The sequence below is a fragment of the Manis javanica genome, chromosome 11, assembly GCF_040802235.1.
Source record: "Manis javanica isolate MJ-LG chromosome 11, MJ_LKY, whole genome shotgun sequence".
Lineage (NCBI taxonomy): Eukaryota > Metazoa > Chordata > Mammalia > Pholidota > Manidae > Manis > Manis javanica.
The window spans coordinates 28,915,789-28,936,756 of record NC_133166.1 but is presented as its reverse complement, the minus strand read 5'-3'; the positions used below and the strand labels follow the sequence as shown (position 1 = coordinate 28,936,756).

Genomic DNA, 20,968 nt, shown 5'->3' with positions numbered 1-20,968 from the left:
ATGTTTTTTATATGTTCTAATTTCTTTATGTCTCTAGACTAGAGGACTATAATTGTTGTTAACACATTAATTGCAATGCTTAGGTTTAATTTCAAGATACCCTTTTCAATTCCTACAAATAAAGAAGACTGTAATGGGGTGATGTGTTTTCAACATGTGTTTAAACATGGATAGACTTCCAGTCAAATCATGTGTTTGTGGTGTTCAGGTTTCCTAAGAGATGAGAATCAGCCCAGTTTTCCCATCCTCAACCTCATTTTGGGGAATCTTCACAAAGTAGACCTTTTTGGGAGTAGTGTTTGTTCAAAAGACTGATGTAAAGTAAAAATTTAGGCCTGATTACCCTGCTCAATTCCCTAGATCAGTAACAGTGCTAAAGTCATTAGATGAATTGTGGCATTATAGTATAGGATAAGCAGGCAGAATCAGAGGACTTGATTCCTCTAGAATTAGAGGAGTTGAGTCCACATCTCTCCAAACTCTTAGATCTCTCTAAGACTCAGTATTCTCATCTGTAAACAGAGGTAAATTTAAAATGCCAGCATCATGGATATTGCTGTGAAAATTAAACGGAAAAGCAAAGTGGTTTTGGACTCAGACATTCTGGATTCCAGCCCTGGTCCCAAAGTTTCCTAGCTGCATGATTTTGGGCAATTTACTTTGTAGATTTCTTTGTAAAATAGAAATAATAGTACTATTTCATAGGATTTTTTTGAGGAATAAACCAGTTAATATATGTAATACATTTAGAATAGGGCCTGTCACATAGTAAGTGTAAATCAATGTTTCCAAAATAAAGAAAAAGTGCTTGGCACCTACAGGTGTTAATAATGGTGATTGTTACTACTTTTATTATTACCGATTTCAAGGTGTCTCTCAACTGGTTTACAGGTGTAGAAAAGTGAGAGAAGTGTGATTTGAATTTAAGCAATCAGTTAAACAGCATTTGGAAGGGCCTACATGTGATACTGGTGAGTAAAAACTCAGGTCATCTGAAATAGTAAGAATGGACCCTAAGAATATATTCTGACAGTTGCCTTTCTCAGCGCCTCCTTCACATCTCTGTTCCTCAGACTGTAGATGAGGGGATTCAGCATGGGAATCACCACTGTGTAGAACAGAGACACCACTCTGTTCTGGCCAGTTGAATAGCTGGATTTTGGCATGACATAAATGAAGGTAATAGTTCCGTAGTAGAGGGTAACTGCAGTGAGGTGAGAGGTGCAGGTGGAGAAGGCCTTGTGGCGCCCTTCAGTGGAGTGCATCTTCAGGATAGCGAAGAGGATGCAGATGTAAGAAAGAGCTATGACAAATACTGTAACCACAATGATGGTTCCAGATGAGATGGAAGGGATGATTTCAATAATGGAGATATCTGAGCAGGAAAGTTTCAACAAAGGGGAGAAATCACAGAAAAAGTGGTCTACTTGATTTGGCCCACAGAAAGACAGACTCAATAAACAACTGATAAATGTCCCGGCATTCACACACCCACCCAGGTAGGAAGCCTCCACCAAGAGGATACAGACTCTGGGGGACATGTGGGTGGGGTACAGCAAGGGCAAGCAGATGGCCACATAGCGGTCATAGGCCATGGCAGCCAGCAGAAAGCACTCAGCTGTCCCAAACATGACCACAGAGCAGAGCTGGGCTTCACAACCAGCAAGAGGGAGGGCCACACCATGCCCAAGGAACCCTATGAGCATGACAGGTGTGACTGATGTGGAGTACCCAATGTCCACAAAGGCCAGGTGGCTGAGGAAGAGGTACATGGGGGTGTGAAGCTGGGAACAGCTGCATATTAATGTGATTATGCTGATATTGCCTGCTAAGGTGACAACGTAGACTCCTAGAAATATCACGAAGAAGATGACACAAAGTGTAGCATCCTCTGTTAACCCCAAAATGATGAACTCTGTCACAGTGGTGCGATTTACAACTTCCATCTCCCATGAATTGCTCCTGTTGAGGGAAATGGGAATATTAATTTGTTTTACACTTAGGTTTCCTTTGTTGTATTCCACATACTCATTCACAGTGATTTCTTCCTCTGCCAGCCTGTGAATATGGCGCTCTACAGGACATTTTCTTTGCCTTTTTTCCTCTTTGCATACAAGGAGAATGATTCAACCTCACAGAGATTTCAGTTATAATCTTTATCTACTATTTATTTTAAAACACCTCTACATCCTTGACTCCTAGACAGATCACACTCCCAAGGTCGAGACCTATTATTTCAATTATCTACTGGGAGTCTCCAGTTACATACCCCACAAATACCTCAAACTCAACCTCCTCCATATTAAACTCATCCTTCCCTTGGACCACTCTTCCTATATTCTGGATCTATGGAATGATATCACCAGCCACCCAATCTCTCATGTCTGAAGCGTGGGAGTTATTCTAACCTTCTTCCTCTTATTGTACCACATCTAATGAAATCCTCTTGGTTCTATCTAAAATTTGCCTCCCAATTTTATTTCTTTGTCTTCTCACTTCCATTCCTAGCCTCCCTACTTTAGTCAAGGTTCTAGTAATTTTTCCCCTTTATTTCATTTATCTGTTTACCTCACTGCCTTCCTACTTGTGTCCTTATAATTCACAATACATATGCCAAAGTGATCTCTTGACAAAGTAAAAATAAGTGATACCAAAAGGATTCCTTTAAGTCTTCCAGTGCATCTCAAGCTTTCATGATGAAACCTAACCTCTTTAGGACAATACACTGCACATTTTCTGATATATCCCCTACATGGGATTCTTTGCTTAGCTTTCCTGATATTTCCATCCAACACTTGCACTGATCCAAACTTCCTGAATTATCTAGAGTCCCCTCAGTGCACTTGCCCCTCTCTAGACTTTGGTCCTTATTCTCCTGCTTGGATGGCTCCCAGCCTCCCACCCTCATTCTCTGGGTGACTTCCACTCGTCCTTCAAGTTTGTTCCTCTTCAAGGCCTTCTCTGACTTCTAAGATTTAATCAGGTAACTTGCTTTCATGTTGGCGTCAGACTTTGAAGATGTCCAGACTGCCATTGTTTACACTAGGTTATGGTTTTGTTGTTTGCTTATTTACATTTTACTCTCCCCAATTAATATATATTCTCTGCAATAACTGTGTTTTATCACTGTATCACAAATAATTGGCACTTGGGAATAAAATATGCTGGAGGAAAATTTGTTAAATGAATGAATGCATGATTAACATAATGAATAGGCTATGAGGAACCAGAGATGAATATATTTTAAATTCTTTGTCCTGAGAAACCAGGTTTTGTAGAGAAGGAAGACAATGAAGATACTGTTAGTGCACTGCAAGCCTTTAATAGTTGCATATTAAAGTAGTGGTTTATTTTGTTTCTAAATAAAAATTATATAACTATGTTGGTGAAAAACACTTGAAAATTCTAAAGAAACATTCCTCTCAAATCTGGATACTATCACACAAGTCAACAATTATAACTCTGGTACCTTTCTTTCCAGGAATGATTTCTTTTGAATCTGTGGCTTTTATAACATTGTAGATAAAGTTCTAATACTGCTACTTTTACTTTACATTTCAGTGTAAGAATTTTATCACATTATGATTCTTCAAAAATAATTTTTGAGATCTGTGTGATAATGTATTGGGCAACTAGACCTTAATTTGATTAATCATCCACTAACTGTGGACATTTAACTGTTCACAAGTTTTTATCAGAACTAGTGATTGCACAAATTGGATAAGCATCAGGAGGGCAACATAATAAAATATGATAAACTTAATCTGTGCTGTAAAGGTAAGTGTGTGTCACCATCATTTGCAATAATGAAAATACAAAACCCAAATGCTCAGTGTTGCTCATATGTTTGTTGAATTCTTGGCTACATTTTCATTAAAGAGTTTAAGTACTGTCTCCATGTTTTGCCATTGTGTCATGATAGAGGCAAAGTTCCTGTATTCTGAGGCAGTCCTGGAAAGCATAATAAATGATAAGCAATGAGAGAAGGCAGAGAGGAATTACTGTAGCACAATATAATAATTTCAGGGCTTACTAAAGATTCAGTGAAAAAATAGAAAAGAAAGTTATATTTATCAGAATGAGAAAATAGAAGTATGAAAATAATTATAAAATATTTCTCTCAAATATTATAAAATAAAAAAATTTTCTTTCTAATAACTTCAGCTCAATAAAAATACCACCAGTTAAGTCCTACAGATTTATAAATCCTTTTTGCATGCATTTTCTTTTAATTTTTTTAATATATAATTACCAATTAAAGAAGGACTCACAAATCTTTAATTCTAACAATACCTCAAAATCCATGGTGATTTGTTTTAATTTGGGGGCATATGTAGGTAGTATTTACATATTTGTAACCATATTTATATTTCATTATGTAATTTACATTTTCACTTAATATTATCAATAAAATATTTTCCAATTTCTTTAGGAATTTTAACTAAAATATTGAATGGTCTGTATATCGAACTCCATAGCATAGTATTCATGGAGCTTCATAATCTATCTCTAATTACTTTCTAAATGTATCTCCCCATATAGGCTTCCTTGCAAATTTTGTGCTTTTAAGGGTCATTTTAACATGATTCAGATATTTTCTACTCAGTGTTACTGGTTATTTTCATAGAAACACAATTCTCTGCTACCAACATGATTTCAGTTTTTAAGGTTTTAAAAATTTACCATGAATGAGAAATATTAGGACCTAATGTCTTCAAAATATCTTAATTTCTTAAAAAATAAAAAATTTCTTACTTTAGAATAAGAAAGCATCTATTATTTCCAATAATGGGATTTAGTTCTTTGACTGAATACATTAAGAGGTATAATAACCAGTAGTTGATAACCTTCAGGTCATTAAAAAAATGTATTCTATCTCTTCTTTGATTGATCTTCATGAAGTGCATTTAAATTACTTTAGTGACAGCAGTTTACCGCTACTGGTGTTAGCCCTATCATTTAAAAAAATTCTGTTTTTAATCTTATCAATTGATCCCCCATGAGTTTAGTGGTACAAACCGCTTCCTCTCTATATAAAAACTTTGAAATATTTAAATATAGCTAGCATACCTCCACTGTCTTCTCTTTTCTGAAATTAAGCAGCCATAGCTTTTATGGCCATTCTGCCTGTGACATACTTTTTAGATCCCTCACAATTCTCTTTGTAGTCTCCGGAACACACCCTGGTCTGAGGAATGAAGCCAAATGGAGCAGCTCTGTGCTCTTTGTCTTCTGACTCAAGCAGAGTTCAGTGGAGCCAACCCTGCATTCACTGTGCATACTACGTGAGCTGCAGTCTGTGCTGACAGCACAGTCATGGGGACAGAAAACTCAGAACCTGGGCCTCCCGCTGGCCAGCTGTTACACTTGCACATGGCACTTAATCTCTCTGACTCTCAAGTTTTTTTGTTTGTAAAATGGGAACAACTGTTTCTATAATGCAGTTGTGTCATGAGATTAAAAGAAGTGATCTCACTGGAGTGCCCAAAGGTATTTGATCATACATCAGACTAAATAACTATTTTCCATTAAGTAAAAGTGAAGTGTTGGTAGATTTTCAAATATTTGATTTTTTGATGAGAAGTATAATTTTTCCTTCAATACATGGCAGGAGATTTGGACCACAAATCCCAAAGAGGACAGAAGTACAGTATCCAATACCTTCTTAGTTCTGGACTATGCTGTTCAGATGCATAGTACAATAACTAACTCTTGCCCTGCCCTTCCTCTCCACCGGGGGTTCTTTCCAGAGCTGTTCATTTTGGTATCCTATTCCTGCTTGCCCACCTGGGTTAGGATCCCTGACTCTCAACTACGTTTTCCCTCAATGCATGGGTAGCTTTTGATGATGACTAGAAGATGCAGGACTGTGAGCCTATTCAACTGGAGCCTCAGGAGGTTTCTTTCTGATTGCCATTTCATAGTTTCAGTTCTACAGCTTAGCAGTGGCTTGGCTGCTGCAGGACATCCACTCTTCCCTGGGGACTGCTGAGCACCTGGTTTAGGTGCCCAGAATCACTATTTTGCAGTTCATCCTTTGCTCAGGCCAGTTTTCACAGGGGTCAAGAGCTAGTATTGGTGAAAGAGTTTCTTTTATTTTTAAATTTCTCATTGAACAAATAAAAATTATATTATGTAAACAAAATCCATGAATATTGCACTCACCTTTCAGAGCCAGAATTGTTGATGCTGAATTCCAAAGAGAACTTTATAAAGCAGGTGTTTTCCACTTTGCATATGAATAGTTGTAGACTAAATACTTGACAATGTGAACCACTGAATGCTCCCCTTGGTCAAGGCATATAGTTATATACATGCTGTGAGGAGGAGGGTCACTGTCCTTGAGTGTGTGGTGGAATGGAAAGGAAAGTTCTAATAGAACATGACAAATATCCTAACACAAATTTCCCCTCTGAGGAAAAGGTCCTTGGGTTTGTTGTACAGAAATGACTTGTGGAACCAGGTGACTCATTAAGGCCAGGCTGCCCTCCCAAAGGAGCATCTATGTGCTACAGTGTCCTTTGGAAATCCTCTCCCTTGTTTAATGAAAGTGAGGAAGGGAGTTCTTGGTTTCCCAGAAGCATGTCTGACAGTCAGAAGAATTAGTTTGTCTACTTGACTGAGTCAGTAGGATGATGTAAAGGCATTTTCCAATTAAAGGAAACTTTGAGTCAAATTGAAAAGAAGCATTAGGGTTGAAGGAGGGATAGTAAAGAATGAAGGTTGAAAAGGAGTAAGGAAGGATAGGTTATAAAGATCCTGGATTGGTCTTAGTCCTTTCAGACACAGCCACTGTGTGAATGTACCACAGTTTCTTCACCTGCTTATTCAATAATAGACATTTGAGGATATTCTAGGTTTTTAGCAATTATGAGTACAGCTTCTACAAATATCTTTACACAGCTTTCTGTGGGGCATGTATTTTCATTTCTCTTGGATAAAAACCTACTATTGGAATTGCTGGATGTTGTGGTTAGTGTATGTTTAACTTCATAAGAAACTGTGAACTTTTTTTCAAAATAGCCGTACCCTTTTGCATTCCCACCAACATCGTGTTTAAGCTGTGTTTGCACTGTGTCCTTTCCAGCATTTGGTATTGTCAGTTTTGAAAAAAGAGCCATTCTAGTATGTATGTAGCATTAATTCTTTTTTATTTTAATTTGCGTTTCTCTAGTGACTGTGTTCAGCATCCTTTCAAGTGCTGATTTGTCATCTATATCTCTTCTTTGGTGAAAGCTCTGTTCTAATCTTTTACCCATGTAAAAAAACTGGGTTACTTATTATGATATATGAGAGATGTCTTAACATTTGGTGCTATTATAAATGGTACTAATTTTAAAATTTAATTTATTTATAATTTTCAACTGTTTAATGCTATTACACAGTTGATTTTTTATTTTTGTTTATTGACCTTGTATACTATGACTTTATTAAATTAAGTAATTCTAGTCACTTTTTAAAAATAGATTTTTTTGATTTTTTATAATCAGTTGCAAATAAAGACCATCTTTTCTTCCAAAGACCACAAAACATTTTAGGTATTTTCTTTCATTTTTATTTTCTATTGTACTAGCCAATGCCTATCACACAATGTTAAAAAAAGAGGGGTGGGGGATGGGGATGCGTATCCTAATCTTGATCTTTGGAACAAAGTATTCAAATATTATTGTAATTAAAAGTGAAAGATTGTATACTGAAAACTATAAAATTTTAATGAAAAATCAAAGATGAATCTCGGTATGTGGAGAGGAATATCATGTACACAGAGGTGATGAAGCAACTGTCCTCAAATTGATGTATAGATTTAATGCAATTCCTGTCAGAATCCCAGCATGATTCTTTATAGTTACAGACATTCTGATTCTAAACTTTATATGGAAAGCAAAATAATCGAAAACATAGTTTTTTAAAGAAAGGAATAACACAACCTAAATTAAGACTCACTACGTATCAATAGTAATCAAGACAGTGTGGTGTGTAGGCAAATGGAACAGAATAGAGAATTCAGAAATAAGCCCACTCAGGTACAACCAACTGATATTAAACAAAGGTAGAAAAGCAATTCAATGGAGAAAGGATGGTCTTTTCTACAAATGGTGTTGAAATAATTGGACTTTCATAGGAAAAACAAACAAAAATAAGCATACCTCAATCTAAACCTCCCACCTTATAAAAAAATGAACTCAAAATTGATCATAAGCCAATATGTTAAGTGTAAGAGTTTCAGAAGAGAACACAGAACTATTCAGGACAGGAGTAGGTGAAGAGTTCTTAGCACCAAAGCACAATGCATAAATTAAAGATTGATAAATGGGATTATCTCAAAATGCAAATTAAAAGCATAAATACATACCATTAGACTAACCCATTCAATGACTAAATTTAAAGACTAATAATAACAAATGTTGGCAAGAGTTTGAAGCATTTGGAACTCTCAACATTGCAAGTGGGAATATAAAACAACACAATCACTTTAGAAAACCTGTTTGAAACTTCTTAAAAATAAACACTGTATCTCCTAGCAATCCCACTTCTTAGTACTTACCTAAGACAAATGGAAAAATATACCCACATGGAAATGACTCAAATGTTCATAGTGGCTTCATTCACAATAGCCTGAAACTAGAAATAATATCCACTAACTGGAGAGTGGATTTTAAAAAGTGGTACATCTATATAAGGAAATACCACTTTCTAATAAAAAGAAAAAGAAGTGTTGATATACACAGTATCAATGAATCTTAAACTAATTAGGCTGAAGGAAAGAAGTCAGATGAAATAATGTACATATTATATGGTTCTCATTTTATAAATTTACAGAAAAAGAAAACTGTTGTCAAAAAGCTAATTAATAGTTGCCTGTGGCCAGGAGTAGAGAGAAAACTGCACTGTAAAGGGGCAGAAGGAATCATTGGGAGGTAATTGAAATGCTTCTTGCTTGCTTGATTGTGACTGTGGATTCATGATTGAATAATATATGTAAATGTGATCAAATTGTACACTTTAAGTGGATGTGTTTATTATTCTGAAGTTTATTATACTTCAGAATAGGGTTTTTTTAATCCCCAAACTTGAGGTTAGAATATATTGGCTCTTTCTCATGTGATGGCATTATTCTTCAGTTTGATTAGTGTGTGGATTACATGCATGTATACATTTGTCAGAACCCCTCAAACTCTGTACCTAAGATTTATGCATTTTACTATATGCAAGTATGCTTCAATAAATAAAGGAAAATAAAAAAATTTTTAATTCCCTTTTTGGCATTTTAGTGGGGTTTTGAGAGGGAGTAATATTGGATGCTTGTATATAATTCACAATCTTTATCCAGAAGTCCCTGCTTCCATATGAATTTTAGAGTTAATCTGTACATTTTGTAAAAAAATCCAGTTGTAATTTTATTCAGAATTATGTGAGTGTTAGAGAATAATATCAGTAGAATTGACATCTTTATTATGTTGAGCTATTCAACCCAGAGCATGATATATCTCATTTTTTCGTGCCTTCTTTTTGGTTCTTATGTTATTTTTCTATTGCTGCATAGAAAATTACCAATTAGCACACACACACATATGTTATACACCCATATCTTTCATTTCTAGTGTACTTCATTCCTTCATATACATCCAAATTACAGTTAGGAATTGCTTCCTACAGCTTATAATGCACATCATACTACTTAAGAAAGTGGTGTTATAATCCATTATGAAAAAGTCAAATTGTTAACTTGGTTTAGCCGAGAGCTGAGTTTTAGACTTTTCCTGAGTTATTAATTTTTTTTTACCTACTGGGGGTTAACATGTGACAATAATATTTATGTAGAAATGACAGATAATCCTTATAAAAACCATCAAGTCCAACCAAAAAAATAAAATTATATTCTCAGCATAGGCTCACTGGTGTTTAGGTATGCAGTTTTGGCAAAGAACTTGACAGCTTTGCCAAAGAAAAACCAGAGGTAGCATCTCTTCTATAAAACCCAGAGGCGTTTAATATTTTTCTGAGAACTCTTTATGGCTGTATGTATGTACACAGGTCAGAGGCCCACTTCTCAGTACTACACAGGGCCCTTGTATTCTGCCTATGATCCAGGACAGAATCCTAACAGTGCATTTGTTCAGAATTCTGTAGAGAGACAACATGGTGTTAAAATCCCAGATGATATAGATCATCCTTTTTATGGTAAAAGGTTAACAAAATCCTTGGACTTCTCCACAACAAAATTGACCTTTGTGAACTCTCTATTTCTCCCAAATCCAATAAAAATGGAATGTTAGCTGTGTAACATACAACATTGGTCATAACAAAAATGATGCTTTAATTATAAAATGCATCTGGACTGGGAAGAAAATACATGAAACATATTCTTTGTGCTCTTCTGCTTCCCTGAGTGCAGTGATTCTGACAACTGGGAACAATGCTTGCAGGGAACCTGAACCTACATCTGGCAGTATTATAAGAGTGGCTGCATTCTGACCAGTGGGAGGTGAAATCTCATTATGGTTTTGATTTGCATTTCCCGGCTGATTAGAGATGTGGAGCATCTTGTCATATATCTGTTGGTCAACTGTATGTTTTCTTGGGGAAAATATCTATTCAGGTCCTCTGCCCATTTTTAAATTGGATTATTTGTTTTTTTTCTTGTTACTGAGTTGTATCCATTCTTCACATTTCTTGGGTATTAGGTCCTTGGGATACATCATTTGCAAATATACTCTCTCATTCAATAGGCTGCCTTTTCATTTTGTTGATGGTTTCCTTTGTTGTTGCAGAAGGTTTTAGTTTGATGTTGTCCCACTTGTTTATTTTTGCTTTTGTTTCCCTTGCCTAGGCAGACATATCCAGAAAAAAATTTCTGATGCCAGCATTCAGGAATTTACTGCCTATGTTTTCTCTTGGGAGCTTTATGGTTTCAGGTCTTATATTTAGGTCTTTAATCCATTTCCGAGCTTGTTTTTGTGACTCGAGTAATCACGGTCATGAGGCTTCTTGGGAAGGATGGCTCCTCTGCCTGTGCCGTTACTTGGGATGCGATGGGAACACCTGTGAGGATTATGCCGGCCAAAGAGAAAGGCCTGGTAGAACTGCTGACATTGTGCATTTTTCAGTGTCAGAGGTCAGTATGATTGTTTTACAGACTATTTAGTCATTATTTTCGGTTCTCTGTGACTATATACATTTTCAAATCATCTTTTCTCTTTTTAAAGAAAGTACTATTATAGTCTGTGGCTTTTAATTCCTACATTTTAAGTCCTGGTGGCTCTGCCTCTGTCATCTGCTGTTTGCACTAGCTCCCATATCTAGTATCTTGTTTCCTTTGTGCTGGTCATTGTTTTTCACGGTGTGCTTGTTGTAATATTTGAATAATTATCGATAGGAATAAATGAGGCTTAGGTTGTTTGTTTATTCAGTTCACTCTGAGGTACCACCTGTCCTTGACCATTTTATCTCCAAGTATAAGGCTTCAGATTCTCTAGATCTTGAGGGCTGCACATCTGTACTAGATGTGGTCACTTCCGGTTTCCCCTTCTCCTGAGGGTCTGCATAAGGCACAGCAACCAGAATCCTCATCTGACATGTCCTACACTTCGATTTATGTCTCTCTCATCCCTCGAGAACACTTCCTTGTGGCTTGTCAAATTCTCTCATGGCAAAAGCATTTTTGAGTGTTAGGTTTACTTCTCTGAGTTCTCAGTTTCTGGTGAAGCAATTCCTTATTATCCCGTAAGCTCTAATGTGTTAGGTAAGACACATCTAACATTTTGTCATTTGTTTAGTTGTGCTCATCATGGGACTGATTAAAATCTCCAAGCCTGCCATTGCCTCACAGGTAAATTACATGCATGCAAGTGGAAGATTAGACTTGCACAAAAGCACAAAGGTGACGCCTTATTTGACAGAAGTGTCCTCACCTCCTGTGTCCTGCTCAAATGCTACCTTTCCAGTGGAGCCTGCACAGCTGCTGCCTGCCACTCGCACGTTCATCGCCCGCGGGGAGACCGGTATCAGAACAGGAGTTCAACTTAAGGAGCAAAGTCACAGAAAAAATGATTAACACCATGTGATCCACAGAAGAGGAAAGAATAGACTCAAAGAGGTGAAGAGCAAGCACTGAGAACCCTGCCAACAGAAGCCTCGACAAGGGACTGCACACAGATGCATGTGGACACTGTGGCTGAGTGACACAGCAGGTTGCAGATTGCCATGAAGCCATCATAGGCCGTGGCAGCCAGAAGGAAGAACTTGTCTGTCCCAAGAGAATGGCTGAGCCCAGCTGGATGGCACATGAACACAGAAGTTTCCCAGCATACTGGGTGTGATGGAGGATGAATAGCCCATGTCAGCAAAGGCCAAGAGGCTCAGAAAAAATACACAGGACGGTGCAGCTGAGAAGATTCTGATGAGAATGACTCTGCTGAGGTTGCCAGATGTGGTCAGCAGGTAGATGCACAGGATGACCATGCCAAGGAAGACTCAAAGGATCTGGTTGTCAGTTAAACCCAATAAAATGAACCTGCCACTGACGTGTGGTTCCCGCCCACCAGGGAGTCCATGCGGCAATGTAGCTGCTACCAACATGAGCCTGTGATGAAAACACTATGTTAAAGAACTTATAAGTCTGATGGTTTCACTTTCTTTAATTCAGAAATAGGAAGTGATTATAAATAAAGATATTCAAGCATCAATGCATATTTTGCATGCAATGTCTTTCTGCATTAAAAAAATTTTTAGTGTAAACACCAGCCAACTTCCTTTAATTAATGTCTATTTCTTTTTATATTACGTTGTTTCCAAAAATGCACTTAAAATGGCTTTCAAGTAAAAAAAAAACCAATACAAAACAGGTTAGAATAACAAAAAAACACCAGTGAGTATAATAAAAAAAAGAATAAAACATGTAAGATTTGATAGTAAGACTTGAGTAATAGCTATAAACATTATTACATACTTACTAAATTATAAGCATAATATTAAGAATTTTATATATAACATGCTTATAACAGTATATATGTAGTCCATGCTTATAATTTAGTGTGTGTATATATATATATATATATATATATATATATATATATATACACACAGTGTATTCAGTGTGTGTGCATATATAAATGTATCTACCAGGTATATATAGTATACTTTGTTTTCCTTAAAATAATATTACTTTCACTATTATTTTATAGATGAATAAACTGAGGAGGTTATGTAACCTGCACAAGGGTACATAGCAAGTGCTAGAGTCAGAATATGAAGCCTTGAAAGTATAAGTGATCATTCCTTTAGTAACTGTGCAATAAATCATGTTTACCATGACGTCCAGTGTACATGGCAATGCAGAAACAACAGATTTTCCTTTAAGCCTCTGGCGACTATGTAGGTAACTCACTATGTAGCTAGTGAATTACGTATTTCACAGTACCTATCAGGTAAAAAACATTCCATAAAAGGAGAAATAAAAGTGTTCTTGATACTGCAACACAGACCCCATAGAGAGAAATTCAGTCTGTATGATGATATGACTGACAGTGATGGTTAAAGGTTGTAACTTGTTCCCCAGGGAGAAGGAATCTGAGGCAGCAATCAGAACCTGATGTTTATACTTTTCTTTTTAAATTTTTATTTTGGTATCATTAATCTACACTTACATGAGGAACATTATGTTTACTAGACTCCCCCCACACCAAGTCCCCCCACATACCCCATTGCAGTCATTGTCCATCAGCATAGTAAGATGTTGTAGAATCACTACTTGTCTTCTCTGTGTTGCAGAGCCCTCCCTGTGCCCCCCACCACACTATACATGCTAATCGTAATACCCCTTTTCTTCCCCCCACCCCTTATCCCTCCCTTCCCATCCATCCTCCCCAGTCCCTTTCCCTTTGGTATCTGATAGTCCATTCTTGGGTTCTGTGAGTCTGCTGCTGTTTTGTTCCTTCAGTTTTTGCTTTGTCCTTATACTCCACAGATGAGTGAAATCATTTGATACTTGTCTTTCTCCACCTGGCTTATTTCCCTGAGTATAATACCCTCTAGCTCCATCCATGTTGTTGCAAATGGTAGGATTTGTTTTCTTCTTATGGCTGAATAATATTCCATTGTGTATATGTACCACCTCTTCTTTATCCATTCATCTACTGATGGACACTTAGGTTGCTTCCATTTCTTGGCTATTGTGAATAGTGCTGCAATAAACATAGGGATGCATATGTCTTTTCAAATTGGGCTGCTGCATTCTTATGGTAAATTCCTAGAAGCGGAATTCCTGGGTCAAATGGTATTTCTATTTTGAGTTTTTTCAGGAACCTCCATACTGCTTTCCACAATGGTTGAACTAATTTACATTCCCACCAGCAGTGAAGGAGGGTTCCCCTTTCTCCACAACCTCGCCAACATTTGTTGTTGTTTGTCTTTTGGATGGTGGTGATCCTTACTGGTATGAGATAATATCTCATTGTGGTTTTAATTTGCATTTCTCTCATGACAAGCGATGTGGAGCATCTTTTCATGTGTCTGTTGGCCATCTGAATTTCTTCTTTGGAGAACTGTCTGTTCAGCTCCTATGCCCATTTTTTAATTAAATTATTTGTCTTTTGTTTGTTGAGGTGCATTAGCTCTTTATATATTTTGGATGTCAACCCTTTATCGGATCTGTCATTTATGAATATATTCTCCCATACTGTAGGATGTTTTTTTGTTCTATTGGTGGTGTCCTTTGCTGTATAGAAGCTTTTCAGCTTGATATAGTCCCACTTGTTCATTTTTGCTTTTGTTTCCCTTGCCTGGGGAGATATGTTCATGAAGAAGTTGCTCATGTTTATGTCCAAGAGATTTTTACCTATGTTTTTTTCTAAGAGTTTTATGGTTTCATGACTTACATTCAGGTCTTTGATCCATTTTGAATTTACTTTTGTGTATGGGGTTAGACAGTGATCCAGTTTCATTCTCTTGCATGTAGCTGTCCAGTTTTGCCAACACCAGCTGTTGAAGAGGCTGTCATTTCCCCATTGTATGTCCACGGCTCCTTTATCATTTATTAGTTGACCATATATGTTTGGGTTAATATCTGGACTCTCTATTATGTTCCACTGGTCTGTGGGTCTGTTCTTGTGCCAGTACCAAATTGTCTTGATTACTGGCTTTGTAGTAGAGCTTGAAGTTGGGAAGCAATATCCCCCCTGCTTTTTTCTTCCTTCTCAGGATTGCTTTGGCTATTCAGGGTCTTTTATGGTTCCATATGAATTTTAAAACTATTTGTTCCAGTTCGTTGAAGAATGCTGTTATTTTGATAGCATTGCACTGAATCTGTAGATTGCTTTAGGCAGGATGGCCATTTTGACAATATTAATTCTTCCTAGCCAAGAGCATAGGATGAGTTTCCATTTGTTAGTGTCCTCTTCAGTTTCTCTTAAGAGTGTCTTGTAGTTTTCAGGGTATAGGTCTTTCACCTCCTTGGTTAGGTTTATTCCTAGGTATTTTCTTCTTTTTGATGCAATTGTGAATGGACTGTTTTTCCTGATTTCTCTTTCTGCTAGTTCATCATTAGTGTATAGGAGATGTTTATACTTTTTTACAAAATTTTTCAGTGTGTATAATAAAACATACAGTCCTCGTTGCTGTGAATTTGCTGAGACTGTCTTATGAAGAATTCTCTAAAAGCAGCGCCTTAAATACAAGACCTTATGCAAATGATTTAGGAGTGACCTCTGGGAAAATCTGTAAGGACAAGAGAGAAGCAGGACCAGTATGGGGAGCAGCCAGATAAAGATGAGGGCTCTGCCACAGGATAGCTTCAGTCTCATCCCACAGGGATCGCCAGAGCACGAATGGCATGGCAGAGATGTCCTACCTTGTGATGATGGGATATTTTTGTTGTTGCTGTTTTTAAATCACTGTACAATTATGTCACTGGCTATGGGCCACTGGGAGTGAGGGGAATGCAATCCCAGATACTTTGAGTCAATGACATTCCTTTGAGCCAAGAACAATTCCTTAAAGATTGCATGAGCAGCTGGCCCTCAAAGAAGTTCGGTAAAATATTCACTGGCCCATAAAGGAGATGTAGGAGAGGCACAAAATTGTCTATGTAGCTTCATAAAGCTGAAGACTCCTGTGTCCTCTAGACAGGCTGGGGGAACAGTGTGTCATAAGAAGCTAGTGACTGTTTTATTGTTGTGTACAGCTACCCAGGTTGCTAGACCACGTCTGTTAGCACTGAGGTTGCTTTGTCTGATGGAGAGCCCCAGAGTGTGTGCCTCTCCTCACAGAATTCCTTCCTAGTGCTTGTAATTTATTTCTTGGTTTTTATGCATTATTTGAGCAAGGGGCTTCTTGGATGAGGTAGCCTTTGTGCTGAACCACAGAAAATGGGCAAGAATTTGGATAAGTGAACTTAGAAGAAGAGATTTTCAGACAAAATAGGGTACAGAATAAGAAAAGTATAGAATTTAACCAGGAGACAGTGTGTTTACTGGTTTGCCTCAAATATTGAGGTGATGAGAGAAGATCTGGGACAAAGACTTGGTGGCAGCTTAGGTAGAAAATAGCACAAATGATAGAGGACTCTAAAGGCCAAGCTGCTGAGAGGCAAGGATAATCGTTTGTGGTATCACAAATGGTACCCCAGTGTGGTAGCTGGGGATTTGGGTGAATGGGGGTTGTTCCTTCGCAGTAAAGTCTTCCACAGAAGAGTTACCTTTGAGAGAGAAATTACAGTGCTTGCTTACACTGTGTGTTAATCTTCTTCTTACTTATCTTCTGTATGTTTCCCCAGGCACTAGCTTCTCATGATACACTATTCCCCCAGCCTGTCTAGAGGACACAGGAGTCCTGACAATAAATACACAGGAGGCTTGGCAAAATTTCAGAATTGTAAAATAAATGATAACATAAGGAAGTAAAACATCCCTAAGGGAATCATCTCCATCCCAAGATAAATTTTTTAACAAGTTTATTTACATTACTTCAACTGTTACTCAGAATATGTTCAAACATCACTGAAAGGTCTCTATGGTATGCCAGGATTTGAAAACCATTTTTGAGGACATCACACTGGGTGATAGAGCCACAGAGCACAGGGCTCCTGGTATCTAAAGCAGCACACTCAGAAAAATGGTCTCCAGCGGCACCAGGATAAGCATTAAAATCTTTATGGTACTGAGCGCCACTCTCAAGGGATAAGGACACAGCCTTTTATATTATAGGAGAATCTAATGTGAGAACAGACTCATCACAGGCATTCAAAAGGAAAAATACCTAAACCTTATCCCTGAATTACAAGATGCATGAAATTGCAGGAAGAATGGCAGGAAGCCATTCTTGAGTTGTGAGGCTGTTAAGTTCCTCTCCCAGCTTAATTAATACTTCATGAATTTAAGAGACTGGAAAGTGATTTTCCTTCTGGGGAAGTGAGAATTTTAGTTTTTTTAAAAATGAATATTATTCTATATCTTCTAATAACCAAGTGCCTGTAAATGTTAATAGCCTCATAAAAAAATTCTTAAAGAAAACATGGGTACAGAAAATCCAGATGTTAGGAATGTTGTCAATTCCCTGCTCCTGCTAGAGATGGAACCCAGAAAACTGCATGGGGGAAGATCTGAAGAACTGAAACCAGAGAATAGGATGGCAAACTGAAGGCAAAAGCCAGGCGAATAAAGAGGGTGAGACTTGGGATAAACACAGAGAGGGGCTGAAACAAATGTTATAGGCATCTTGCTCTCCAGTGTCTGCCAAGCTCATTGGAAAGAATGGAAATATCGGATTGACAAAATCTGTCATTCCTATACTAGAACAGTATGAGATAAGTAGAATTTATCATCAAAATATAAAAAGAAAGGTAGCATAAAACCAAAACTTCCATTAAAATGAATGAAAAAGACTGTGCAAACTACACATATTCTGATATCCTAGAGATTTCTCACCTTGGAGAGACTTGCTGAGAACTTGGGGGTAGGTATTGGTAGAGATGTACTGAGAACTTGGGGGTAGGTATTGGTAGAGATGTACTATCTTGATAAAGCACCCCTGGAGATCTTATATGTCCCTTAGTAGATGACCACTTGCACAGGTCAAGTGCGATTTGATTCTACAGTTAGTAGGGGTGGTATCTAAAATGAGAAGTGAGAGTCTCTTTCTCTTAGACTCTAAGCAACCACAGCTGGCATTTTCAGTTTGTTTGTTCACCATTCATACTTCTCTACATGCCTTTAAACTGCTAGGTGACAAGATTCTTAAAACCTATTAAGAGCAGCCGACTATTTTAGTGTGTGTCCAAGTAAAATTAATGCTAGAACAAAGGAAAAAAAAGATTATGGAAGATTTTTAGTAAATGCACCAAAGTGATAATCACAAAAGGATTTCTGGAGGAAATGAAATTCCAGTTTTCCTAAGGTCACTGAAAGAACCTTACTCAAAAACCTGTATACATTAGACTTAGGTTGGAAGGTGGGAGATACAAAATTTTAAACTGGTCTCTGCTTATCTAGTATAGGGGTCAAGCTTGAAAAAGAGGAAGAGAAGAAAAAAACCTCACTATAGTAAAATGGGATGCAAATAGAGAAGAAGTGATTGACATAGCCATGGAGGATTGGAGAGGCTCCCCAGGGAGGTGATGTGTGAATAGTCTTCAAGAGAGCTAAGTTTCTAGCAGACAGAGCAGGGCAAGACACACAGTGCAGGTTGTAGGAAACAACATGTGCAAAGTAGAAGAGCCGGGAAGGACTTACTGTTTCTTGGAAACAGCGGGATGTTCCTGATACAGGGGAGTTGACAGCAGGAAATGAGGACAGACAGGTAAGACCCTGAATGCTGGGCTAGGGCACTTGTCCTGGGGGTGGCCATCTAATTAACTAGCCAAGCAAGTTGGTTCCCAGTCTCTCATGGCCTGGTTGCAAATATTCTGTGCATGTACACTTACCAGCTGTATCTCCCCTGACAAATTAAGTAAAACTCTATGCTACAGTTGCATCACTATAAACACAGTCATAATAATAGCACAACTCTTAGGATAACTATGAGGATATATGAGATTGAAGCATGCAATAAAAATTAGATGTTATTAGAATTATCTAGTATGTAAACAAAGGGAATAGAAAATGGTAAGCTCTAGCATGATTGGAGGTTGAACATAGAAAAGTGGGTAGAAGGTGAAAGATAGGGCTGGGTGAGGGAAAGACGAGGCTGTGTAAGGCAGGTGAAGAAAGACAAATACCAAATCATCTCTCTCATTTGTGAAGTATAAAAACAAAGCAAAATGGAACAAAATAGCAGCAGACTCACAGACACTGAGAAGGGACTAATAGTTACCAAAGGGGAGAGGTTGAGGACAGTGGTGAGAGGGAGAAGGGGACTAAGGGGCACTATAATTCACAATCACAATATAGGTTGGTCACAGGGACAGTAGTACACTATGGAGAATACAACTGATGACTCTATAAGATCTTACATTGTTGATAGACAGTGACTGCAATGGAGGGGGTGAGAGGACTTGATAATATGGCTGAATGTTGAACCACTGGGTTGTGTATCTGAAACCATCATAAAATTGTATATCGATACTTTAATTAAAAAAATTCAAATGAGAGATAAGGTAGAATGCAGGAGACATTTTTTTGGTTGTGATCCTGGAATCTAGTAAATGTGGACAAGAAGAGAGGATGAAGCATCAAAATAACTCAAGCTAGAGCCTGAAGAATGAGATGAAGTCTGAAAGGAAGTAAAATGGAGGAGGGGAAACTGAGGCAGAGGGCACCTCATGGGCAAAGGCGTGGTAGCACGAAGGATTGTGACATGTTTGGGGAAGAGGGGGCACTGCTGGCTGGTCTGAGTGTAGGGCAGGTACAGGGATGAGGTGGAGATCAAGCCAGGAGCTGTATCTAGGGATCGGATTGCGGTGAGGCCTGAACGTCCAGCTATGGCATCTGGATGTCCCCTGATGAGAGGTGTGCAGCCACTTGCTTGTTTTGACATGAGCAGTGACTTCATATATCCTGTATTTAAGAATGTAACACCTGGTCACAATGTGGTAAAAAAAATAAAAATGCAGGAGACTTGAGCCTAATAGCCATTCTGGAGGCACCGTATTTCCCCTGTGGGAGAGGTCTAGTACAATAGCAGGGGGAATAAAAAATTTTAAAGTAAAGATGAGGGCCAACAGATAGTGGGATTTTGGAAATGACTTCTTGTGTAATAGATGAGGAAGGAGTAAAAATTGCAGTCTGATGGTGGCTCTCTGATATCTGTAACTAACCCAAATGAGAAATACAGAAGGAAACTCTGACATGTGGGCGAAGTAAAGCCCGGTCTGTTCTGAAAAACTTGTGTTCAATTATTGGAGGTCATTCTGGCATTGGAGATGTGCCAAGTAGAGGCAGGAATTGGAGAGTCACACAGGGCAAGTGGTAGTTGAAGCAATGACAATGGAAATATGTTGTCTTTAGAAGAAAATAGACTGGGAAAACTTCAGAGGAAAGAGTGTGGCTTGTTCTCAGAGACAAACCATCGGGGTCCAGGTTGAAGATTGCTTGGGTAGGAGAGATTCCCACCTTAGGGTCTTTGTATTAGCTGTGAACTGTGCCTGTAATGCTCTCTCCCCTGACCTTTACCTGTTGGTTTTCTGCCATCCTGTTCTCCATTTAAATATGTCACCTCCTCAGGTTGATCCCTGACTCCACAACAAGAGTAGTCAGTCATTCAGACTCATGTAATAACAGGGATCCTCTATCTCTGGTTCCATGTTCTGTTTCCCATGTAGAAAGAGCCTGACACATCATACACATTTAGACAATATGTATTGAATAAATTCATGGCTTCTATAGTCACTTAACTACTCTCTACCTCACGTTCACCTTTTGTAAAATCAGAAGGAAAATTCCTACCACACAGACTTGTGAGGATTACATGACACAGCTCCATCTAAGCCCAGCATACAGCCTGCCTCATTATAGGCATTACGTTACCTGGTTACCTA

The 20,968-nt window shown here is 38.0% G+C and overlaps 1 protein-coding gene and 1 pseudogene across 1 annotated transcript; both read right to left on the bottom strand.

Annotated features, from left to right (window-relative positions):
* Positions 1–1,013: 1,013 nt before the first annotated feature.
* LOC108404303 (olfactory receptor 5P1-like) lies at positions 1,014–1,949 on the bottom strand. The gene has a single exon (XM_017671831.2). The coding sequence runs from the start codon at positions 1,944–1,946 to the stop codon at positions 1,014–1,016; it is 933 nt and encodes a 310-aa protein (XP_017527320.2). The 5' UTR covers positions 1,947–1,949.
* A 9,977-nt stretch (positions 1,950–11,926) lies between these two features.
* Positions 11,927–12,554, bottom strand: LOC140844637 (olfactory receptor 5P6-like; annotated as a pseudogene).
* Between the last annotated feature and the right edge of the window lie 8,414 nt (positions 12,555–20,968).